The 26311-nt window shown below is 44.3% G+C and overlaps 1 protein-coding gene and 1 non-coding gene across 2 annotated transcripts; both read right to left on the bottom strand.

Moving 5' to 3' along the window:
- Nucleotides 1-25229, bottom strand: LOC126262631 (venom toxin OcyC11). Its single transcript, XM_049959388.1, has 3 exons — nt 25057-25229; nt 6398-6518; nt 1-181 (listed from the first exon to the last, which is right to left on the bottom strand). Exons 1-3 carry the CDS (start codon nt 25154-25156, stop codon nt 85-87), a joined length of 318 nt encoding a protein of 105 aa, XP_049815345.1. The 5' UTR covers nt 25157-25229; the 3' UTR covers nt 1-84.
- Nucleotides 8892-8966, bottom strand: Trnas-cga (transfer RNA serine (anticodon CGA)). The gene has a single exon. It is a non-coding gene; the product is annotated as a tRNA-Ser (tRNA).
- Nucleotides 25230-26311: the final 1082 nt, after the last annotated feature.

Raw genomic sequence — 26311 nt, 5'->3', positions numbered from 1 at the left:
TTGGTTTTCGTGGCTGGTACATGCAGTTGGTTTATTGAAGCAGAAAACAGTAATTAAATGTGGACGACGAGTCAGAGACTGCCTCTATGGACACTTGACGGTGGGGCAGCACTCTGGGTACGGCTTGGACGTATCACCACTCACCACCTGACACGGAGGTGACGTGCCCACCGTACCGCACCTGCAACATTAGAGGCCAGGATTAGTTCTCGGGTAACACATCGTCGCTTTTGCGGATTTACTTTAGAATACACAAAGTCTTCTTAAAGAAAAGGTAAAATGGACTCCTTTTGATCTCATAAAGAGGCAGCCAAAAGAAAAATGTATGCTAATGGTTCACAGGAGCCAAGAAGGACTGCCATAAATTGGGGGCAGCCAATTGTTGTATTAAACTGTAGGACTTTGTATTATTAATATTAAAATGTTTATGTGTAAACTTTGTTTTATGATGTATCTTGTAACGCACTTAAGTGTACAGAATATGTTCAGGAGGACAATGCTTTAATGTAAATGACCCTATTATTTTTGGGTATTTCAATCATGCTTACCTGTAAGGACACATAATTGAAACAGAGGTATATATAACAATATTTGACTACGGTTCATTTAAATTTTTTATAATTCTTCTGTTTTAAAAATTGTCACAGATTGGTATTATATTTTCTGTATATGTAAAGTGTGTTATACTGGAGGTTGAAGTTCATTGTACTGTATGTGAGTAAAGGAAGTAAAACACTATGTAAATTGTTTACTGTGTTAAATAATTTTCTGATGACCTTTCGTGTTTGAAAATATTTGTGTGTATAAATGGTTCATGTTGATGTAAATCTGACAATTTAAGAAATGGTCACGCTTAGCAACAATATAAGAAACAGGTGTCATGTTAAAGCCAGTGCGCTTTTCTTTAGAAAGAAAGTGGCTCTGGGGAATGGAAAAGGTGGCAAGGGCGAATTAGCTCGCTACCTAGAGCAAACGCGGGAAGTAAGACACGCAGTCTGTAGACATCAGTGATTGACGCAACACCTTTGTGAAGCAGGAGAAGCTTTGCCTGCAAATTCGCACAAAATGCCTCGGATGGAGACTGCAAACGGCTTCGGCATAGCTGCGAGTTGTTGGGATAATGTTTGTAGAATTGAACGAATCCAAAAAGAGAAATTAAGCCCATATAGCAAGAGACTTGGACGCTGTACTGTGGGTAGTGTAGCCGCCATAATTGTTCGCCACATCCAGCATACAGCCACCAGATAAGACTTTTTTATAGTAAATTTACTTTTATACACCGTGAACCATTAATTAAAACTGTGTTTTAATAATCGTTCTTAAACTTTAAATAGAGTGGTTTACCCTGTTATTTTGTCCAATAATACACCTATTTAGGATTCCTTCTTGGAGTTGGACGAATCCGAGTACCCTATTTTCCAGACACATGAAGCGCAAAGTTAATTTAAAGAGGCGCCATTTAAATTGTTTTTGTGTTTTCTTAACAATTGCAAAGTGTTATAACAGAAGCTTGCTTACGTAAAATTTAGTCACAGTGTAGCCAAATTAGTAGAATCTGGTAAAGTGTTAGTTCAAAGAATAATACCTTTTGAGATCAAATTCTGGTAAGAAAGAGTTTATCTTGAAGTGAAATGATCAGTATAAAAAATGTGTGCATTAGTATCTAAGTATTTTAGTATTTAAGTTTGTTTATTATAGAAAATGATTTTCTCTATGTTCCTCCTGGCCAAAATTTTTTTAGCTTCCTAGGGTTCGTCGTCTCCGAACTATCCCTCTACTGTACACAACACACAAGGCTTAAAATGCGTTCATATTCTTCCACATTTGGCGTTTTCTTCAGCGCAAAGGAGAGCACATCCTAACCAAGAAAAAGACCCACACACCGTAACACCACCTCCCCTGTAGTTTACTTTTGGCACAACACACGCTGGTACCTAAAGTTCTCCAGGCATTAGCCTAACGCAAACTCTTCCGCCGGATTGCCACAGGGTATAGCGTGACTCTAATCATTTCCAGTCACCCACTGTCCAGTAGCGTGGCTCTTTACAATACCTCAAGCGTTGTTTAGGACTGACAACGGAAATACGTGGCTTATGAGGAGCTGCTCGACCATTGCGGTCCAGTCTTTGCAGTTCCCTGCCCTCAGCCACTATGCTAGCTGGACTGCTGGCAGCACTTTGGAACTCACGAGTGATTCCTTCCGCTTATCCGATTTGTTACAACCACCTTCCTCAGTGCTTGACCATCCCCGTCCGTCAGTCTATAACATCTACATCTACATCATACTCCGCACGCCATCTAATGGTGCACGGCGGAAGGTAATTTCGGTACCACTATCTCAACCCTCCAATCCTGTTCCACTCGCGAATAGTGCGTGGGAAGAATACATGTCGGTAAGCCTCTGTATTGGCTCTAAGTTATCGAATTTTCTCCTCGTAGTCAATACGCGAGATGTATGTGGGATCAAGTAAATCACTACTGGCCATTAAAATTTGGGTGCCTAGATCCTGAGAAATCAGTACCCAGAACAACCACCTCTGGCCGTAATAACGGCCTTGATACGCCTGGGCAATGAGTCCAACAGAGCTTGGATGGCGTGTACAGGCACAGCTGCCCATGCAGCTTCAACACGATACCACAGTTCATCAAGAGTAGTGACTGGCGTATTGTGACCAGCCAGTTGCTCGGCCACCATTGACCAGACGTTTTCAATTGGTGAGAGATCTGGAGAATGTGCTGGCCAGGGCAGCAGTCGAACATTTTCTGTATCCAGAAGGGCCCGTACAGGACGTGCAACATGCGGTCGTGCATTATCCTGCTGAAATGTAGGGTTTCGCAGGGATCGAACGAAGGGTAGAGCCACGGGTCGTAACACACCTGCAATGAAACGTCCACTTTTCAAAGTGTCATCAATGCGAACAAGAGGTGACCGAGACGTGTAGCCAATGGCACTCCATACCATCACGCCGAATGATACGCCAGTATGGCGATGACGAAAACACGCTTCCAATGTGCTTTTCCCGCGATGTCGCCAAACACGGATGCGACCATAATGATGCTGTAAACTGAACCTGGATTCATCCGAAAAAATGACGTTTTGCCATTCGTGCACCCAGGTTCGTCGTTGAGTACACCATCGCAGGCGCTCCTGTCTGTGATGCAGCGTCAAGGGTAACCGCAGCCATGGTCTCCGAGCTGATAGTCCAAGCTGCTGCGAACGTCGTCGAACTGTTCGTGCATATGGTTGTTGTCTTGCAAATGTCCCCATCTGTTGACTCAGGGATCGAGACCTGGCTGCACGATCCATTACAGCCATGCGGATAAGATGCCTGTCATCTCGACTGCTAGTGGTACGAGGCCGTTGGGATCCAGCACGGCGTCCCATATCACCCTCCTTCACCCACAGATTCCATATTCTGCTATCTGTCATTGGATATCGATCAACGCGAGCAGCAATGTCGCGATAGGGTACAATCCGACCTTTATCAAAGTCGGGAACGTGATGGTACGCATTTCTCCTCCTTACACGAGACATCACAACAACGTTTCACCAGGCAACGCCGGTCAACTGCTGTTTGTGTATCAGAAATCGTTTGGAAACTTTCCTCATTTCAGCACGTTGTAGGTGTCGCCAACGGCGCCAATCTTGTGTGAATGCTCTGAAAAGCTATCACAGCATCTTCTCCCTGTCGGTAAAATTTCGCGTCTGTAGCACGTCATCTTCGTGGTGTAGCAATGTTAATGGTCAGTAGTGTATGTTGTCCGACTCCTTCTGGAAAGTGCTATCCCGAAATTTCAACAGTAAATCTCTTCGTGATGCACAACACCTCTCCTGAAACGTCTGCCAGCGGAGTTTGCTTAGCATTTCCGTAACGCTCTCTCACCAGCTAAACGATCCCGTGACGAAACTCGCTGCTCTTCGTTGGATCTTCTCTATCTCCTCCATCAGTCCCACCTGACAGCGATCCCCGATAGATTAACAATACTCAATAATCGGGTGAACAAGCGCCTTATAAGCCACTTCTTTCGTGGATGAGTTACATTTCCTTTAGATCCTTCCGATGAATCTGAGCCTGGTGTCAGCTTTTCCCACTATCTGTTTTATATGGTCATTCCACTTAAGGTCGCACTGGATAGTTACGCCTAGATATTTTACGGCAGACCCTGTCTCCAGCCGTTTGTCTTCAATAGTGCAGCTGTCCAGTAGTGGATTTCTTTTCCTATGTATGCGCAATATGTTACATTTATTGACGTGCAGGGTCCACTGCCAGAGCCTTCACCAGTCATCTATACCCTCCAGGTCGCTCTGCAAATCCTATCTCCTGGCGTTTCTACTTTGGTACAGACAACTGTATCATCTGCGAATAGCCTTAAAGAGCGTCCGACGCGTTCTACTAGATCATTTATATACACTGTAAACAGCAACGGTCCTATTGCACTTCTCTGTGGTACTCCGGATATTAACTTTACGTATGTTGATTTTTGTTCCGTTAAGGGCGACATGTTAAGTTCTATCTCCAAGAAAGTCTTGGATCCAATCGCAGATCTGCTCCGACACTCCGTAAGCTCTTACTTTTTCATTAGAAGGCAATGCGGGACTGTGTCAGATGCCTGAAATCAAGGAACACGGCGTCAACCTGAGCGCCGTTGTCCATTGCACTGTGGACCTCAAGGAGGGACAGAGCGAGCTGAGTTTCGTAGGATCTCTGTTTGCAGAATCCATGTTGATTTTTAAAGAGATGTTCATTTTCCAAAAAGTCATAATTCTTTAGCATAAAACACGTTCCACAATTCTACAACAAATTGACGTCAACGATATAGGTCTATAATTGAGTGGATCTGTCTTACTGCCTTTCTTAAAAACGGGAATGACCTGCTCTTTTTTCCAGTAGTTAGGTACCTTTCGTTGCTCAAGCAATCTACGATAAAATTCTGCTAGGAGGGGAGCATGTTCTTTCGCATAATCTTTATAGAATATTTTAGGTATCTCATGTGGACCTGGCGTCTTTCCACTACTAAGCCATTGTAGTTGCTTTTCAGTTCCGCGATCGGTTACCTCAATATTTGCCATTTGAAAGGAGGAACAGTGCTACGACCTTCCGCGGTGAAACAACTTCGGAACACCGAATTCAATATTTAGGCCACTCTCTCTTATCTTTCTTTTCGGTGCCAGTATGGCTGAGAGAATGAATAGATGATTTTGACCCACTTATTGATTTTACATACGACCAAAACCTCTTAGGATTTTTACTCACGTCGGTTGACAACAACTTACTTTCAAAATCATTGAACGCTTCTCTCATTGCTCTCCTTACACTCACTTTCGCTTCGTTCAGCTTGTGTTTGTCAGCTAGGTTTTTTCTTCTATTGAATCTGAGATCAAGTGCTTTTTGTTAACGTAGCGCTTTTCTAACATGGCTATCAAACTATGGTAGATCTTTCGCATTCGTTAAAACCTTACTCGGAACATACTTGTCTAAGGCATATTGAACGATTCCTTTGAATTTATTGTTCTTCTCATCTTCGTCTTCATCACCGAATATTTGATGCTTACTGCTGAGGTATTCTGAAATTTGTATCCTGTCACACTTCCTTAACAAATATATCTTCCTACCTTTCTTAACATTCCTTATACGACCCGTCGTCATAGATGCTGTCACAATCTTATGATCGCTGATACCTTCCTCTACGTTAAATGATTACATCCGCCTGATCTCCGTTTAGCCACGATTGTTCTTTCACGTTTCCATTTCACATTCACCTCAGCCGACTTGGGCAGCTTTAGAGGGATTGAACCGTCGCTGATGTATTTTTTACTCTGAAGATATGAATAGACAACGTTCGAAGTTACTGACATCTCCAGATTGATCCACTCTACTGTGACTGCCTCTATACTGACAACACAATACCCCCCGCCTCACCTGACATCTAGTGGTTAATTCCGCATTACATAGAGGCGTCCGGATACTTGTGACCAGACAGCGTATTTTAGTATCACCCCATTCCCTTCTCTATGTTGCCAGTGGCGATGAAATGTCTTCTGACCATAAATAATCGACCACGGACCTTCGATTGTTTCCCATTTAACCACTTCCCTCCCCCGCCCCGCGCCACCCCCCTCTGACACACACAGACACACACACACACACACACACACAGGCACACACACACACACACACACACACACACACACACACACACACACACACACACACAGAGAGAGAGAGAGAGAGAGAGAGAGAGAGAGAGAGGGAGAGAGGGAGAGGGAGAGGGAGAGAGAGAGAAAAAAGAGAGAGAGAAGAGAGAGATGGGAGGCGGCTGGAAGACTCTGGTCACAGTAAGTGACGAAACTTACTAAGCACACAAAAATTTAAGTACGAAGTGCTGCAGGACTTACCCTACACCATTAATGTGCGGGAACGAGCAGCTGTACTCCCTACATTCTCCTGGGACACGCCATTTCTCGCCATTCTTGTAGAAGTTGCCCGTCTTTGAGTGGAAGCACTGTCCTGGATGATCTGCAACAAACGGACGTAACTATAAGACGAATACACATCTTCTAGAACAATGTAATTCAACCTGAGAGTAAAAATTTAAAAAATAGGTTATATTTCTCGCAGGACTGGAATTTCTTTTAAAAAAATGGCGACGAACCTCGGGTTCGCAAGGTTAGCACTAAGCGTCAATGGCCAGACACCTCGTATTGCGCAACGGCAATAAATAACTCGTAAGCGTAGTCAGACGCATTTGTTCGGATGTTTTAGAAGATTTTAGGAAATTAATTTTTGCGTTGTATAGTTGGTGTCAGCCCAAAGAAATAGTGCTCTTCACGTCTTTCATGCGAAGCCAAATGTTGACGGAAAGAGTCGGTTTGTTTCCCGTTATAAACAAAATGATTTTTAAAGCGGAATTTTACGTGCCCATACGACAGAGCGGTACCAGATTATTCTAGTGCGACATTATTTTTATAGATGTGCGTTAACAGGGACGTGAAACACGAAGAATAAACAGCATTCCAGCAGCGACCCAGTAGCGCTGCGTGATTGGCAGTAGCAGTCAACACGGGCCGTGCAGTGCTATCGCTACTGCCAGTTGTGATCGAATTCTTCGTCTTTTGCTGTCCCTTTTAATACATACCGATAAAGCAAATATGGAACTGCACTATACTGGGCTCGCTCTACCAAATGGAAACTTAATATTCTGCTTTAAAAAAAATTGATTCAAATGGCTCTGAGCACTATGGGACTTAACTGCTGAGGTCATCAGTCCCCTAGAACTTAGAACTACTTAAACCTAACTAACCTAAGGACATCACACACATCCATGCCCGAGGCAGGATTCGAATCTGCGACCGTAGCTGTCGCGCGATTCCAGACTGTAGCGCCTAGAACCGCTCGGCCACTCCAGCCGGCTAAGTTCATCAAGACACTGTTGATCCAGATTGTCCCACCCCTCAACGGCGATTCGGCGTAGATTCCTCAGAGTGGTTGGTGGGTTACATCGTCCATAAACAGCCCTTTTCAGTCTATCCCAGGCATGTTCGATGGGGTTCGTTTCTGGAGAACATGCTTGCCACTTTAGTCGAGCGATGTTGTCATCCTGAAGGAAGTCATTTACAAGATGTGCACACTCACTGGGTGCGCGAATTGTCGTCCATGAAGACGATGCCTCGCCTATATGCTGACGATATGGTAGCAGTATCGCTCGAAGGACGGCATACACGTATCGTACAGCCGTTACGTCGCGTACCATGACCACCAGCGGCGTACGTCGGCACCACATAATGCAACTCCAAAACATCAGAGAACTTCCACCTTGCTGCACTCGCTGGTCAGCGTGTCTAAGGCGTTCAGCCTGACCGGGTTGCCTCCAAACATGTCTCCGACGATTGTCTGGTTGAAGACATATGCAACACTCATTGGTGAAGGGAACGGAACTTAATGCCAATCCCGAGTGGGCCATTCGGCATGTTGTTGGGCCCATATGTACCACGCTGCACTGTGACGTGGTTGCAGAGATGGACCCCGCCATGGATGTCGGGAGTGAAGTTGCGCATCATGCTGCATACTGCGCACAGTTTGAGTCTAACAAGTCGTCCTGTGGCTGCACGAAAAGCATTATTCAAAATGGTGGCGTTGCTCTCAGGGTTCCTCCCAGCCATAATCCGTAGGTATCGGTCATCCACTGCAGTAGTAACCCTTGGCAGGCCATCGACAGTTCCTGTGTATCTCCTCCACGTCCGAACAACATCGATTTGGTTCACTCCGAGACGCCTGGACACTTCCCTTGTTGAGAACCCTTTCTGGCACAAGGTAACAAAGCAGACGCGATGGAACATCGGTATTGACCGTCTAGGCATGGTTAAACTACAAACAACACGAGCCGTGTACCTTCTTCCTGGTATTTCTGGGCACTGTTTCGTTTACAAGCGAGGTAGATTATTCCTATATGTCGGTCAGCGGCCTGAAGATGGCGTAGTGAAACGCTGAAAGTGGTTGCCCAACAAAAGAATATTGAAACTTCCAGAATGAGATTTTCACTCTGCAGCGGAGTGTGCGCTGATATGAAACTTCCTGGCAGATTAAAATTGTGTGCCCGACCGAGACTAGAACTCGGGACCTTTGCCTTTCGCGGGCAAGTGCTCTACCAACTGAGCTACCGAAGCACGACTCACGCCCGGTACTCACAGCTTTACTTCTGCCAGTATCTCGTCTCCTACCTTCCAAACTTTACAGAAGCTCTTCTGCGAACCTTGCAGAACTAGCACTCCTGAAAGAAAGGATATAGCGGAGACATGGCTTAGCCACAGCCTTGGGGATGTTTCCAGAATGAGATTTTCACTCTGCAGCGGAGTGTGCGCTGATATGAAACTTCCTGGCAGATTAAAACTGTGCGCCCGACCGAGACTCGAACTCGGGACCTTTGCCTTTCGCGGGCAAGTGCTCTACCAACTGAGCTACCGAAGCACGACTCACGCCCGGTACTCACAGCTTTACTTCTGGCAGTATCTCGTCTCCTACCTTCCAAACTTTACAGAAGCTCTTCTGCGAACCTTGCAGAACTAGCACTCCTGAAAGAAAGGATATAGCGGAGACATGGCTTAGCCACAGCCTTGGGGATGTTTCCAGAATGAGATTTTCACTCTGCAGCGGAGTGTGCGCTGATATGAAACTTCCTGGCAGATTAAAACTGTGTGCCCGACCGAGACTAGAACTCGGGACCTTTGCCTTTCGCGGGCAAGTGCTCTACCAACTGAGCTACCGAAGCACGACTCACGCCCGGTACTCACAGCTTTACTTCTGCCAGTATCTCGTCTCCTACCTTTCAAACTTTACAGAAGCTCTTCTGCGAACCTTGCAGAACTAGCACTCCTGAAAGAAAGGATATAGCGGAGACATGGCTTAGCCACAGCCTTGGGGATGTTTCCAGAATGAGATTTTCACTCTGCAGCGGAGTGTGCGCTGACATTTTTAATGTTGAAACTTCACGGCTGAAGGGCGTTTAATTTGACACCTTCGTTCTCCGTAAGTAAATTCCCTAACGATTTCCAAAATGTAACGTCCTACGCGGCTAGTTCCAACCGCTATCCCGTGTTCAGATTCTGTAACTCCCGTCGTGCGGTCGTATCACCTCGGAAACCTCTTGACATGAATCACCTGAGTACGAATGACAGAACCGCCAATAAAGTGCCGTTTTGTACGTAATGGACGCTATAGTATCACCATCTGTATATGTACGTATCGTTATCCCATGACATTTATCGCCTCAGTGTATACGAAACGGGACGATCAGGTGAAACGCGTATTAGGTAAGGCGAATGGTCGGCAGATTTGTTGATGCTGGAAAAGTACAGAGCACCTGTGAAAGCAGAAGAGTATAAAAATGGCGGTGCAACCAATTCAAGAGTAATTGCTCCAGCGTTTTATTGACCTTGCCAACTAGTCATGACAGCAGACATGGAACGAATGCAGAAGCGCGCTGCTAACATTGTAACGGGACGGAATAGCCCACTCCTGAACGTGACAGAGACGTTCGGGAGACTGAAATGGGAATCTGTAGAAGAAAAGCGCCATCCGGGGTGTCTCGAGATACGTCTTCGGCCTAGAATCTCACTGACTGGAATAGAATTGTCTTCAGAGGTGAGTCCCGCTTTGAACTGAGTCTCTGAAGACACCCCATGACAGCGATGGGATACCACACTGTTGCCGGCTTACGGCCCGACAGCCAGGGTGCCATTTCTTTTGTTGAGCAGGACTCTTTTGGTTGTCATCTGTGGCACCTTTACAGCACGGCGGTACGTCGATGATATTTTACGCCCGGTTTTGTTGCCCCTCATGGCAAGCCATCCCGGGCTTACATTTCAACAAGATAACGCCCGCCACATACGGCGAGAGTTTCTACTGCTTGTCTTCTTGCTTGCCAAACCATAACTTACCCTGAAAGGTGGCCGGATCCCTACCCACTTGAGAACGCACTATGGGCAGTGCCCTACAACCATCTCGGATCTTGGACGATTTGACGCGCCAATTGGACAGAGTTTGGTACAATATCCCTTAGGAGAACATCCACCATCTCTCTCAGTCATTTCCAGGTCGTATAATTGCTTGCATATTGGCCAGAGGTGGACCACTGCGTTACTCACTTGTCAATCTGTGAAACTTTTTCACTTTAATAAATCATTCAGTTTTCCTGAAATTGTAATCATTTGCTAGTCTGTACATGCACGTCACATCCGTCGATTTTCGTCTCGTTCGGGTAATTCCTTCGTGGTCCGCCGTTTTTCGTTTATTTATTAATTTATTTTTTATTTTTCTTAGAGTGTATTGAAGGCTGTACAAAATTCTGAATGAACATTGCGTATGAGGCATGTGTTTCTAAAATTGCTTATGTTTCATAACAAAGAACTGTCTGCCACATTAACGTTGGTGGCGCTACCTTGAAAAACAGTGCACACTCGTCTGCAATGTGTAAATGGTGGAGCTTCTCTCTCTTCACAGTTCTTGACTGGTTACAGAAGATGGAGCATTATTCTTTGTAGTAACACGTATGTAATGTCGCTTGCTAGTGGTTATTTTCACATAAGGCATATATAACTTTGTGACTGGAAAATTCAACCAGTATCTAGTATACAGGGCCTGATGATGGCGTATTATACCGCCGAAACAGGTAGCGTATAAAATAAACTGGAGATGTGCTTAACTATCTTGGTATTTTGACATTTATTGAAAGGTGTTGCGGGTGGATGTTCTGCCCGCAAAGCCCAATGATTGACGAAAGAAATATTTCGCATAAGGTATCAGTCCAGCTGGAAGAAATTTACCATAGTGGGCAGGGTGTGCAGTAGCTATGACTGTTTATGATGACGGTGTAGTGTAATGGAAATTAGACACTGGACTCGCATTCGGGAGGACGACGGTTCAATTCCGCGTCCGGCCATCCTGATTTAGGTTTTCCGTGATTTCCCTAAATCTCTCCAGGCAAATGCCGGGATGGTTCCTTTCAAAGGGCACGGCCGACTTCCTTCCCCGTCCTTCCCTAATCCGATGAGACCGATGACCTCGCTGTCTGGTCTCCTTCCCCAAACAACCCAACCCAATGTAATGGAAAACGTCGAAAATGTTGTCTTTGAGTGGCTGCCGTAGTATTCAGGATGACTTGTATAGAAAGAATACTATTGGTTTGATGAATAACAGCTTCCTCTAAATGAGTAAAAATTTTAGTGAAGATGATTAGGAAAACCAATCCTGTAATGTTCGAATAAAGTATCAGTGCTGTGCTTCCCGACACACTCACGTCGATTAGATACCATGGTCATTTTGAAAGTCATTGCAGAACGCTCAAGAACGACCGTTACGGTGGCGTGATAAAGTAGAAATTCATGTCAGTCGTATTGTTGTTTGCTGGCTCGCGTCACTGTGTCGTGAGTAATTCAGTTTTATAATGGGGACTGAAACCGAATCAGCTCGGGTTAAACGTCGTGACAAGCGTTCGTACATCTAAGTCGAATCCCAGTGTGGAAAGAACCCAACGGAATTTCACAGTGCTTTGAGAGAGGTCTGCGGGAATAGTGTACTATATAGTAGCACTGTATCACAGTGGTCTGTTCGTTTCCTTAAAGATCTGGTAAAAACAGAGCATAGCCCAAGAAAGGGAAGACCACTGACTGTAACAGACTACACCTCTGTAGTTAATGACATTTTGAGAGACGATCGGCGAAAAACGCGTGAAGAAACTGCAAGTGAAGTCAGAATGTCTGTCACTTCAGTTTACATAATCGTAACTGAAAAGTTAAACATGAGACTGAGTGCTATACCTCTCTCTCATACTTTCCACACTAAGTACCTAGAAATTACAGTTACGAACAACTTAAATTGGGAGGAACACAGAAAATGTTATGGGGAAGGCTAACCAAAGACTGTGTTTTATTGGCAGGACACTTAAGAAATGTAACAGATCTACTGAGGAGACTGCCTATACTACACTTGTCCGTCCTCTTTTTAGAATTTTAAAATACTGCTGCGCGCTGTGGTATTCTTACAGACAGTATTGACAGAGTACATCGAAAAAGTTCAAAGAAGGGCAGCACGTTTTGTATTATCGCGAAATTTGGTGGGTTACATCGTCCATAAACAGCCACCGTAGCGGTCGCGCGATTCCGGACTGAAGCACCTAGAACCGCTCGGCCACAACGGCCGGCTAAGCAGTTTCCAGAATGATTTTGAATAAAGGGTTCAACGTCGTAAATTGGCTTCTCAGCACTGAGAATGTGAGACTGGTTGAACAAATCTTTGTTACTTTTAGGTATAAGTTGTCTACATGAATAATAAAACTAAATCTAAATTTGGGGCCATTAGGTCCACATCGCAGAAAAGTCTATTTATGTTCCTAAATTATCAGTACAAATTTGACCGTAAAGATCAAGGACGCCCTTTGAGGGGCCCATAATGGTTAAGATAGGCAACTCATAAAAATACCGAGCCTTGAAATCTTCTGGGGTTATACGTCCATAAAAAAGATAACAGAGGTTTAATTTAGAACTATGCGCGACGCTTTTTGTGAAGCAGTTAATGTACGCTTATTACTTTCAGTTATGGTTTCACTGATATCAGATATGAAAACGTGCAGCTACCTCATTTTACGCTCTTTCACTCACTCCACTTTACTCTACTCTCCCGCTACTTTCACTCGAGTGGTTACTTGGTGTTATTTGACAACGTGAGATGAAAAAAGTCCAGGTACTTCGTCTCCAACTTATTCTTCTTATAATCGCTATTGTTCATATGTCAGTTCTCTGATCGCTACTGTTTGCGACATCTATTACATAAATCAGTGTTAGGAAGGACTCTTTCACCTTTGAAAATCGATGTATAATAGAGTCCGGTAACCATTATGTACAGCATGAAGCTTCATACAAATCATTTACAGTTGTCGAGAGAAGAAATCTCCATTACCTCCGCATTTTCAGATCGTTTTGTCTTATTTGTCAAGCCAGGTAGTGGAGGTTCCAGTCCTACCATGAGGCAAAAATACTTGGCGGTAGTGGAGTTCTCAGCATGGCAGTCGTCCACACTGACTTTTTTAAATAATTTATTATTATTTATAAAAACAAATTACATTCCAAAAATGAATATCTTTCTCTATATGTACGTTGACTAGTTCAATTCGTTGTCAGCTATGTTCAATAAGCAAAATAAACAAATCCAAAAAAGTTACGTGATGAACACAATGTTGAAAAATCCGTTACAGTAAACAAATTGTGATACTCTGCGTCTATTGTAATATTTGTTTCTGAACTGTATGAAACCTACAGCAGACACAAATACACCACTGTCAGCAGTTATTTGAAATTGTAATATGTGAAAAGGCACTTCACTGAATTCTAAAACCACGTACTAATTGCATCAATATGAACTAAGTTTACAAATGAACATAAAATATCTCTGAAAAAGTTATGTAATTTATGGATGGGAATAGATTTTGAGAAAAGTTACTGCTACTCAATTCCAGACACAGTTATTCAGCTGCGGAGGATGACTTAAATTGTTCTTTATGTTAAATACATAGTTTCAGGTATCTATTCTCTAGTTCCTAACCTATTTATTTGCTTCTTCATCTGTACCATTCAGCTTATTTCTTGGTTCCATATTTTCCCTCAATTTACTGTTCATTCGGAACTTATACGTCGAGTAGTAGCTAACACAGATGACAAAGTAGAGTGCATAATCCCAACGTAGACGCCCAGAATGCTTTCAACTTTGTCAGAAGCCCCATACGTGGATTCAGTTCTGTTATCGTTCCGTTTATTCAGCGACCACCTTGAAAACCAATACGTGGTACATGTAAGATCAAAAAAGGAATTATCTCAATAGACAGGAAATTAGTAGATGCGATCAACATATACAGACAAAATATGATTCCAATTTCAAAAAAATTGGATGATTTATTCCAGAGAAAGAGTTTCACGAATTAAGGCAGTCAATAACGTTTTGGTCTGCCTCTGGCCCTTGAGCAAGCTTTTATTCGGCTTGGCTTTGATTGACAGAGTTTCTGGATGCAGCATAGGGATAAGTCGACGATATTATTCTACGGCCTGTTTTGTTGCACTTCATGACAAGTCATCCTGGGCTTATATTTCAGCAAGAAAATGCCCTCGCACACACAGCGGCAGTTTCTACTGATTTTGTTCGTGCTTGCCAAACCCTACCTTGACCAGCAAAGTCGCCGGATCTCTCCCCAATTGAGAATGTTTCAATCACTATGGGCAGGGGCCCTCTAGCCATCTCGAGACTTCGACGGTCTGACGCGCCAGTTGTTCAGACTTTGGCAGGAGGATATCCAGCAGCACTACCAGTCAACGCCATGCCGAATAATTCCTTGCCCAAGGGCCACAGGTGGACCAACGCGTTATTGACTTGTTCAATTCATGAAGCTCTTTTTCTTGAAGAAATCATCTAATTTTTTTGAAATTGTAGCCATTTGTTTGTCTGTACTTATACACCACATCTACAATTTTCCGTCCCATTCGAATAATCCCTGCGTGGTGGTTAATTTGTGTGTGTGTGTGTGTGTGTGTGTGTGTGTGTGTGTGTGTGTGTGTGTGTGTGTGTGTGTGTGTGTGTGTGCGCTGCATAAGCCACTGTAGACAGGGGTGGGATCATCATGCTCAAAACGTATTCCACTGCACTCGGTGGTGGAAAAATATCCGTTATCTTCGCCACTAACCAAACAACATTTTCCATCTTCATTAGTGTGAATGCTTTTTGTGTTTTCGTGACGTTAAGGACCAATAGGGACGAACAACCGTAAGGTGGGCCTCCGCATGCTTCTTAAAACTCGTTTAGGCCCCAGAAAAAGAAAACTATTCGAACCATCATTACGCATGTAGAGAATCTCAGCACTCATATTTCGGAAACGTATCTCTTATATAAGCGATAAATGAAATGGTGAACACTCTATACCCGGCCGGGGTGGCCAAGCGGTTCTAGGCGCTCAGAGATAACACTCTGTAGTAGGAAATATTCGTCTTTTGAAGGAGGCTATGTAGTGAATTTCAGTGACCAGTAGCTACATAACGGCAACCACAGATGGACCTGATGTGACTTATTACTTTGCCTGACGATCACAAAGATTTGCCACTATGTCCAGAGTACCAAGTTACGCGAAACGATTCCTTTCTCAGGCTCCAAGTGGTTTCCTGTTGAGAGCAACCGCAGCTGAAGTAATCCATGTTTCAGAAATGAAATATCAGTTTTTCAAATGGTTCAAATGGTTCAAATGGCTCTGAGCACTATGCGACTTAACTTCAGAGGTCATCAGTCGCCTAGAACTTAGAACTAATTAAACCTAACTAACCTAAGGACATCACACACATACATGCCCGAGGCAGGATTCGAACCTGCGACCGTAGCGGTCGCCTGGCTCCAGACTGTAGCGCCTAGAACCGCACGGCTACTCGAAATATCAGTTTTTCACGTGGTCAGTATGAACTATGACGCCCTGCTGTTGCCGGTAATGATTTTTTACCTTGAGAAGGTTGAGTACCCCTCTTATACGTATTAGGCGTATCTACACCTCAAGATGTGATTTGACATCACGAAACTGGTCGCGTAGCTGTAAAAGTTCATATATAGCTGAAAGCGATTTATTTCTCAAACGTAACCTTCTCAGACTGTTGACGATGGGGGCTGAAAATAATGGTGTGCTTTAGGTATCTCCGGGAATTTCTCGAAATGGAGACGGAAGTAATAAAAATCCGATGCGTCGTTAAATTTAAATCAGCGCTGCTGGTTGTTAGGTTATACAGGTTTGAGTCGTTTAAAGATTATTAGCGGGGTGCAGTTTTGAGAAAAACTGTTTTCAAATGAGTAAATGAAGCGGAGCTTGGCAAAACGATCGAAAAGAGCAAAAACACCGCGCCAGTAGATTGGTAAGCTAGTGGTAAAAGTGGGAAAGAGGAAAAGATGGAGGTTGGAGAACGTTGCAGAAGTTTTTCTCCGAGCCAAATTTTTATCGAATTACAATTTTTTGTGACAGATTTTTTGAGACATCGGAAATTACGAACGTAGGACTGTAATGATCGAAATCCGTTAATGTTGCGTTCATGTTTAAGCTCCGCGAGAAATGTTTTCACTATGAACTCGCTAAGACTCATATTTGAAGAAGCAAAGATGCTCTCTATGGATACAGTCCGTGTCACCTCAGCGTAATGAACTGCGACCCATGTGAAGCGATAAGGTGCTCCTCCGACGTATTCAACTCGTTTTTATACTAAGCTGATAACTGGTAAGTCACAAAGCCGGCTAACGAGGTTATCGGCTAAATGAAAGACGAAGCGAATGTTTCGCTGATTGGACAGTTCGTAGGCCAAAGGTCTAACATGTGCTCTTACGGCATAGAGTCGGGTCCGTCATTTGGTTCATAGTGTGGTCCAATCAGAACTCGGGCTTTATCGCATGACAATAAAAGGATCATTTGTTAGGACGGAAACCTTTCGCTCATTATGATCAACAGAAATTTTTTCATCTGTGTACTTCACATTTTAGGGCATAATCGCACCCATCTCGTGGATCTGTTTGTAACACGTCATTAGTTCTTTAGTTTTACTGTTTTTTCTGCTGTTGGTTTCAACCAAAATGGAAAAAATAATTTTTTTTTTTTTTTGCTTCATGCGTATCTCAATCGCTCTGCGTTTAGTCGACAATGAAAAAAAGGAAGGATAGAGAAATAGAGAGGACATGGATTACATAAAAAGAGACCGCAAGCGACTAGAGGAGCAATCTGACGTGTAACATGGCCATCAGAGTGCGTTCAGTTCTAGTATGTCCATCATTGGGTTGGAGGTCTGAGGTGCAATACCACAACCCCTATTGGGATCCTGTATCCCATTCCAGTCTCATCTCCACTCTCCCGAAGAGGACATACATGTAATGTTAGTACTTTATACTAATTTAAACTGTTGTTCTGACATTGTTTGCGCTGCGCCTCACCAGTATGTAGAATGAAGGAAACATGTTGGATTAAAAACTAATGTCCCATCACAATTTACACACAATAAAAACTACAGGCACATAGTAGGAATAAAATTGCTATTGTATTTATAGCGTAACTAAAGTTCCAATGTCATCGAGAGACAGCTATTTTTGTGTTTTGTTAGATCTGAAATAATTTGTATCCCTAATAAAAATATGACATGATGATTTTTCAGTCAGGATCAAACTCGGTCATGTCCTAAATGGTGTCAGTTAATAGAACTGTAATTACGAACATAAAGAAAATGTTAAATTTTACTGTTACAATTTAATTAATTAAATCTAGGCCTTTTGTTCAATAAAATTAATCGCTCTGTTCACCTGAAAATTCTAGGATAATTCTCCTTTTACTTAATAAAGTAATGTATGCAAATTAGTAAAAAATATTGTTGCAATGATAAAACAAGTAATTTATGGTCTTTATAGAAACAGATTCTTTCCTGTCTTTGCATGAAATTATTCAGTGTTATCCATGTAATTTTCAATGGAGTTTAGGAAGATGTATGTAAAAACTTCAATGGGTAAATATGCAAAATTCAATATGTAACAGTACCAGTAATTGTTTGAAATCATGTAAATAGCAGTGATTTGTACGCCGCCGAAGACAGTCTTAAGTCAGTCTTCAGATCAGTTTTATGCATGTAGTTCGCCGCCAAACATCTAGCGTGCGAAATAAAATTTTGTGTGAACAAGAAGCAGTGAAACTTATTTACACCATTACAAGACTCCCATGTGGCGATGCAGTAACATCAAGATGAACCTACGGCAGCACCAAGAAGCAGCACCACAGATCACACAAGATACATATTATTTATTTGGTGGAGCAAATCCGTAATAAGACATGGTATATTACTTTTATTGTGTTAAGCAACGATGCACATCACAAACTTTACATACTGAAACATTTTTGCATTGTTGTATTACAAATGGACTTTGGTCGTTCACTTATATAATTAAACGGAACACCTACAGCAGTCCTTATGACGTCATTTACCACCCGGTACCAATTTCGGTGCTTCAGTGGTCCATCTTCAGGTCTTAACTGACACTGAGGGGGCTAATACCATCAATTCGATGGTTGGAGACACAAAATTGCGGTTGAAGATAGTTTGCGAAAACCAGTTAAGATGTTGGCCATTGGTGCATCGTGTATACAGATGGTGTTAACCTCCTCGACATCGGCTAAGGCCTGAAGCCATGTGGTAAATGTCATCATAAGGATAGCTGTAAGTGTTTCATTTTATTAAGCACTCACTCCGTCTTCAGGCCACGAGTGGCCTACCGGGACCATCCGACCGCCGTGTCATCCTCAGAGGAGGATGTTGATAGGAGGGGTGTGGAGTCAGCACACTGCTCTCCCGACCGTTATGATGGTATTCTTGACCGGAGCCGATACTATTCGGTCGACTTGCTCCTCAATTGGCATCATGAGGCTGAGTGCATCCCGAAAAATGGCAACGGCGCATGGCGGTCACCCATCCAAGTGCCGACCACGCCCGACAGCGCGTAACTTCGGTGATCTCACGGGAACCGGTGTATCCAAAGGCAAGGCCGTTGTCCTCCATTTTATTAATAGACTGCATTAATGTTCTTCGTGTTTAATGTTGTTACCAGGCCTGATAGGGCATATAAGAGGCTTGAGTGACCGCTGAGAAGGACACAGAGACACGAAGTACTCGTGTGAGACAGTATTCTCGGCAGCTGGCAGAGTTTGAAAGGCACCCCACTGCGGGTCTCCACTTAGCAGGCTCATCGAATCGTGCAGTATCCAGTTTGTGAGGCTTTCGGATGGTACAGCGATCCAATGTTGAACTGCATGGGAACGTCAAGTAAGGCACACTAATAGTCGAGGTTCCCGTCTACCGTATTTGATCACCAGACGGGGAGAAGGCAGTATTGTGCACCGACCACACACATCCACGCCTGCCGTCCGAGAACGAGTAACGGACACCTTGCAACATTCTGGGTCATTCCTCAACACTGGTCAGAGACTAATTACCATCCCATACGTATGTTGCCATTAACACGACAACATAGACTGCCGCTTTTTGGAGTGCTGCCTTGGCCGGGAAGCATGGCCCGCTCATGAATGGCGTCGCATTGTATTCACTATGAATCGCGATTCTGCACTACCCCAGACGAATATCGTCGGAGGTTCCACTGTTTCAACGTTTAGGAGAGGAGCAATGGTATTACTCCTGACCCATGTTACTCCAGGCGTAATGGTGCGGTAAGCAGTTGGGAAATTTGTGGTAAGTTCCTATGAGAACAAATTGCTGAGGTCATCGTTCCCTGGGCTTACACACTACTTAAACTAACTTACGCAAAGGACAACACACACACCGGTGTCCGAGGGAGGACTCGAACCTCCGACGGGGGAGCCGCGGAAACCGTGGCGAGGCGCCCTAGACCGAACGACTATCCCGCGCGGCATGCTGTTTGGTTTGATTTCACGGCTGGTAGTGACTGAGGGTACGTTACGGACATCCTGCATTCTCACGTGTTACCTGCGATGCGACCTCTACTTTTGAAATGTACAATGCCCATCCGTACATGATATGCGTCTCTGTGAACTGTCTGCGTGATGTTGAGGAGCTCTCGTGGCCAGACCCAACCCCGAGAAAACACGCATAAGACCAGCTCGAACGTCAACACTGCCAGCTTGCCTCAGGAGAGAATACGACAGTCTTACGACGTCGTTCCCAAACGAGTCAGTGCATGCATCCAGGACAGCGGGAGTGCAGTCTCATTCTGGTAAGGGAGCTCATGCTGACAAGTTCTTTGAAAATTTGACGCGGCGCAGGATTAGCCCAGCGGTCTAAGGCGCTGCAGTCATGGACTGTGCGGCTGGTCCCGGCGGAGGGTCGAGTCCTCCTTCGTGCGTGGGTGTGTGTGTTTTTGTCCTTATGCTACTTTAGGTTAAGTAGTGTGTAGGCTTAGGGACTGATGACCTTGGCAGTTAAGTCCCATAAGATTTCACACACATTTCAACATTTTTGAAAATTTTACTCGATATTGTGATCACTGTAACAGCATCACATATCCTTACAAATCGTGAGGTTTCTAGTTCTGAGTGCTTCACTTTTTTTTTTTTTTTTTTTTTTAAGGCGTTGTGATTTACAGTTTACAGACCTGTTTCATTTTGCACACCTTGTATTTCTGTGGCCTCTGAGGACTACCGCGTCAGGATACGAAACGTCAGGAACAACAGGACGACGTCCCACTACACATAAGATTATACTTGGCGGTACCAACACGACGAATGTCCCGCCCATTTCGAAAAGATAATTACAGATGGTTCCATAAAATTTCTGGCGGGCAGCCTCATAAATTCGACTTCCTCTTCTAATATTTCGACTGAATACCGTCCTGCCATCTTCGGATTGAGCGAAAATACGAAGTGCACATAAATACAGATGTTCGCAATAGAACATTGGGAGATCGTTGAATAGGTCGTTCAGGAAACACAAAATGGTGTGTGCGCTCACCAGAATTATTGCCTCTGGACTTACGCAGGTAGGTAAAAATTAAAACGTCAGTCGACGAATCCGGAAGACAACAAAAGTCTTGTAACACAGGACTGTGTGCGATAAATCCAGGTGAAAATCAGGGTGCAATGTTGTATCTACGGACCACTTCAAAGAATAATCGACGTTTTGATCAGACTACCGACGACGGCCGGTGTGCCGGCCAGCCTGACTGTGGTTTTTAGGCGGTTTTCGACATCCCACTACATGAGTAGCGCGCTGGTACCCACGTCCCGCCTCGTTACACGACGCTCAAACATTTCCAACACGTTCGCACTGTTTCATGATTCACACTAGATGCAGACAGCCGGGGGTGGACTAATTTCGTCCCGAGGGATACGGGGTGGCGGCAGGAAGGGCATCCGGTCACCCCTTCAAACTAACCATGACAAACCCGATTGTAACTACGCCGACCCTGCGAAGGCTGCGGGACAAAGACGCAAGCGATAGACAGAAACAGTACTCTTCAGAGCGCTATCACGCCCTGGAAGTGAATACGGCAGTGTCTCACAAGGCACGACACTTAATTACTGACCAGAACTTTTCTTAGAGAATACTCTTCGTACAATATTACTGTGATGATGTTGCTCATCTTAAAATTGGACTGTTCATTATTTTTATTTTTCTTCTTTTTTCACAGTTCAGCACACCTTCTTCCTGTTTTCATGCCTCATCTGTTTCAATTTTTGACGAGCTATCCACAGGGCCATCTTACCACTAAATCTGAATGGGATGCTATGAGGAGTTTCCCATTTCAGTCTGGAAACCACGAGTGGTGCCTGATTTCTGTATACAGGTTTATTCTTATTAATGTTTAAAACCTCCGAAGCGACGTAGATGACGCTGAGACAATTGATTTAGTATAAGACACACGGGGTCGAAAATGTAGAAAAATATCCCAGACGCGGATGACAAATGTTTAACATGTGACGTCACCAGATAACGCACCTCTTCGAACCAGCAGCATTTGGACTTGTCTACATATACATCTACATCTACATGGATACTCTGGAAATCACATTTAAGTGCCTGGCAGAGGGTTCATCGAACCACCTTCACAATTCTCTGTTACTCCAGTCTCGTATAGCGCGCGGAGAGAATAAACACCTATATCTTTCCGTACGAGCTCTGATTTCCCTTGTTTTATGTTGGTGATCGTTCCTCCCTATGTAGGTCGGTGTCAACAAAATATTTCCGCATTCGGAGGAGAAAATTGTCGCACCTATTCTCGCCAGTAGGGGGCAGTGCTCCGCTAGATTGATTCGTTTACGATTTTGCATTATCCAATGTGATACAGTAGTGCTCGCGGTAGTGGTAATACTACGATGAATTCGATTCAGATTTAGTGAGCTTGCATATGATTATCTGTGTTATGATGCTACTTGCAGCACTTTCGCATAACGATTCTCACAGCGTCTTTTACCTTCTCACATTAGGTTTGCAACCGTGGCTTGTCCAATGCGTGAAACAGGGCTCTGTATTTAAGTAAACACTGAAGGCAAAAAAATATATTCAGGAAATGTAACACAGTCGTCACACGTGCTGTGTTCTGAAGTCGAGGTCAATTATCAGACAAGATGTGACGTATAAAATGATTTATACTTTGTTCCTATATGCCAGCATTACCGTATCACACTGGATAATGCAAGAATGAACGTGCAGGACTGCCCCCTGATAGCGAGGGTAGAATCGACAAGCCAGAGTGCGGAAAGTATGGCGAGGCACACCCTCTAGTAACATCCCATTTTAGACACTTGTCATCCACTTTTGGAGTATTTCCCGACATTTGCGACTCCATGTGTCTTAAAAAATGGTTCAAATGGCTCTGAGCACTATGGGACTCAACTGCTGAGATCATCAGTCCCCTAGAACTTAGAACTACTTAAACCCAACTATCCTAAGGACATCACACACATCCATGCCCGAGGCAGGATTCGAACCTGCGACCGTAGCAGTCGCACGGTTCCGGACTGCGCACCTAGAACCGCGAGACCACCGCGGCCGGCTCCATGTGTCTTATATTAACGTATTTGTGCCAGCGTCAACTACGTCGCTTCAGGGATTTTTAAAAGTTAATAAGAACTACCTTCACGTTGGTATGTAAAGTGTATGAGTCTGACGACATACCATCAAGTTTCGGAAAAATATCATCCACACAATTCCGAAGATTGCAAGAGCTGAGAAGTGAGAGAAATATTGCACAATCAGCTTAACAGCTCATGCATCCAAGATGCTGACAAGAATAATATACAGAAGAATGGAAAAGAAAACTGAGGATGTGTTAGACGACGATCAGTTTGGCTTTAGGAAAAGTAAAGGCACCAGAGAGACAATTCTGACGTTGCAGTTGATAATGCAAGCAAGACTAAAGGACAATCAAGACACGTTCATAGGACACGTAAAACGGTGCAAGATCTTCCAAATTCTGAGAATAACAAAACTGGACGACCAAGAACGAAATGCTCGGATTAAAAAGGGTTTAAGACCTGGATGTAGTATCCACCCCCCACACACACTATTCAATGTGCTCATCGTAAAATCAGTGATGGTAGTCAAAGAAAGGTTCAGGAGTGGAATAAAAATTCAAGGTGAAAGTATATCATGAAAGGTTCGCTGATGAAAGTGAAGAAGAATTACGTGATCTGCTGAATGGAATGAACAGTCTAATGAGTACAGAATATGGATTGAGAATAATCTGAAGAAAGACGAAAGTAATGAGAAGTAAGAGAAATGAGAACGGTGATAAAATTAAGATTAGGCTCGATGTTCATTAAGTAAATGAAGTTAAGGAATTCGGCTACCTAGGCAGCAAAATAACCAATGACGGAAGGGGCAAGGAGGACATCAAAAGCAGACTAGCACTGGAGAAAAGGGCATTTCTGGCCACGAGAAGTCTACTAACATCAAACATTGGCCTTACTTTGAGGAAGAAATTCCTGAGAATGTACGTTTGGAGCACAGCATTGTATGGTAGTGAAACGTGGACTGTGGGAAAACCGGAACAGAAGAGAATCGAAGCATTTGAGATGTGGAGCTACCGACGAATTCTGAATATTAGGTAGATTGATAAGGTGAGGATCGAGGAGGTTCTGTACAGAATCTGAGAGGAAAGGAATATTTGGAAAACACTGATAAGGAGGAGGGACAGGATGATGGGACATCTGTTAAACCATCAGGGAATGACTTCCTTGGTACTAGAGGGAACCGTATAGGTCGAAAACTGTAGAATAAGGTACAGATTGGAATACATCCAGCAAATAATTGTGGACGTAGGTTGCAAGAGCTACTCTGAGATTAAGCGGCTGGCACAGGAGAGGAATTTGTGGCGGGCCACATGAAACCAGTCAGAAGACTAATGACTCAAAAAAAAAAATCTTCTTTCGTTGTGTGTGGTTGTCTAAGTAGTCCGCCGGATAGCTGAGTGGTCAGCGCGGCGGTCCGTCACGCCAAGGAGCCCGCGTTCGATTCCCGGCTGGGTTGGAGATTTTCTCCGCTCAGGGACTCTGTGTTGTGTTGTCCTCATTATCATTTCATCATCATCAACGGAAGGCAACGGGAAACCACCACTGGAATCACTTCCCTAGACGCTCATGCGGTGGACCTCTCTGAGGAGGCTTTCCTCATGGCAAGACCTGCCATAAGGCAGAACACAAAGTTTTTAAGTTGTCTAAGTTACTTCACCCTGTATTTAGATTAGTGATGAACAAGTATAGGCTTGCTCAAAAAGCTGTAGTTACGGTACATCGCAGCGCCGTTCATATGAAATAACCGTGTGGTATTAATGGCCGCCTAGTGCCAGCCGTTTTATTTGAGGTCATTTAGGCGACTTGAGCTTCAGTGAAGATGAAAGAATGATAAGGACAACCAACACCCAGTCCCCGATAGGAGAAAATCTGCAACTCCGACGGCAATCTATCCTAGGTGCCCTGCATCTAGTTACGGAGGTGAACGCAACGTCGTTTAATGGTACAGATGGCACGAAAAAGAGCGTGGTTGCTTACGCGGGCACTCGGTGACGATCTCGATGCTGACGTCGGCGTGAACCGCGGCCAGCAGCACGGCTGCGCAGAAGGCGGCGAGCAGGGCTGTCGTGGTCCTCATGGTGCGGTGTTGGCGTGTCTTCTGGCGTCGCAGCGGCTGCCCGCTTCTTCCTGCGTAACGCCCTCCGTGGCAGTAGCCCGAGATAGCACGGAGGGCAGCCGCCTCAGATAAGCCGAGCTTCCCCCGATCACTGCGCTTTTCAGCCACACAACCTCCGCTTACGACTTTCAGGGTTATCGGCAGCAGAGAAAACACGTCTGCCTACATTTCGTAATAAGTGCTTATTACGCGACTAAAGAGGCATGTGCAGGCCTGACGCCAGTGGTAATTAAACTACGAGGCTGGCGTGAGTTCTACGATCCACACTTTTTCATTAACCACCTACAATAATGCGGCAAAAGTGATGGGATACCTCCTAACACAGGGTCAGACCACATTTTGCCCGGCATAGTGCAGCGATTTGTTATGGACTCAACAAATCATTGGGAGTCTCCTGCACAAATACTTAATCAGGCTGCGTCAGTAGCCGTCCATATTTCCAAACCTGTTGGCGGTGTAGAGTTTTGTGCTCGAACTGCCTCATCGATTATGTCCCATAAATGTTCGACGGGATTCATGTCGGGCCAAATCATAGGACGAATTGTCCAGAGTGTTCTTCAAACCAATCGCGAACAACTGTGGCTCGGCCCATGGCGATATTCATCCATAAAAATTCCGTCATTTTAGTCGAGTACAACCGTTTCCAGTCAATGAAACACTACTGGCCATTAAAATTGCTACACCACGAAGATGACGTGCTACAGACGCGACATTTAACTGACAGGAAGAAGATGCTGCGATATGCAGATGATTAGCTTTCCAGAGCATTCACACAAGATTGGAGCCGGTGGCGACACCTACAACGTGCTGACATGAGGAAAGTTTTTAACCGATTTCTCATACACAAACAGCAGTTGACCGGCGTTGCTGGTGAAACGTTCTTGTGATGCCTCGTGTAAGGAGGAGAAATACGTACCATCACGTTTCCGACTTTGATGAAGGTCGGATTGCAGCCTATCGCGATTGCAGTTTATCGCATCGCGACATTGCTTGCTCGCGTTGGTCGAGATCCAATGACTCTTAGCAGAATATGGAATCGGTGAGTTCAGGAGGGTAATACGGAACACCGTCCTGGATTGACGGAGATCCGAAAGGTGAAATGATTTGGGTGAAGGT

The sequence above is a fragment of the Schistocerca nitens genome, chromosome 6, assembly GCF_023898315.1.
Source record: "Schistocerca nitens isolate TAMUIC-IGC-003100 chromosome 6, iqSchNite1.1, whole genome shotgun sequence".
NCBI classification, from domain to species: domain Eukaryota; kingdom Metazoa; phylum Arthropoda; class Insecta; order Orthoptera; family Acrididae; genus Schistocerca; species Schistocerca nitens.
Note: the sequence above shows the minus strand (reverse complement) of the source record. Positions and strands in the feature narration are given on the sequence as shown.

Bases quoted from the DNA above. Each gene is read 5' to 3' on its own strand.
- LOC126262631 (XM_049959388.1), bottom strand. From the start codon at position 25,156: ATGAGGACCACGACAGCCCTGCTCGCCGCCTTCTGCGCAGCCGTGCTG. The intron at 6,519-25,056 runs GTAAGCAACCAC...CGTTTGTTGCAG, and splicing joins GATCGTCACCGAGTGCCCGC to ATCATCCAGGACAGTGCTTC. The intron at 182-6,397 runs GTAAGTCCTGCA...CTAATGTTGCAG, and splicing joins CCGCACATTAATGGTGTAGG to GTGCGGTACGGTGGGCACGT.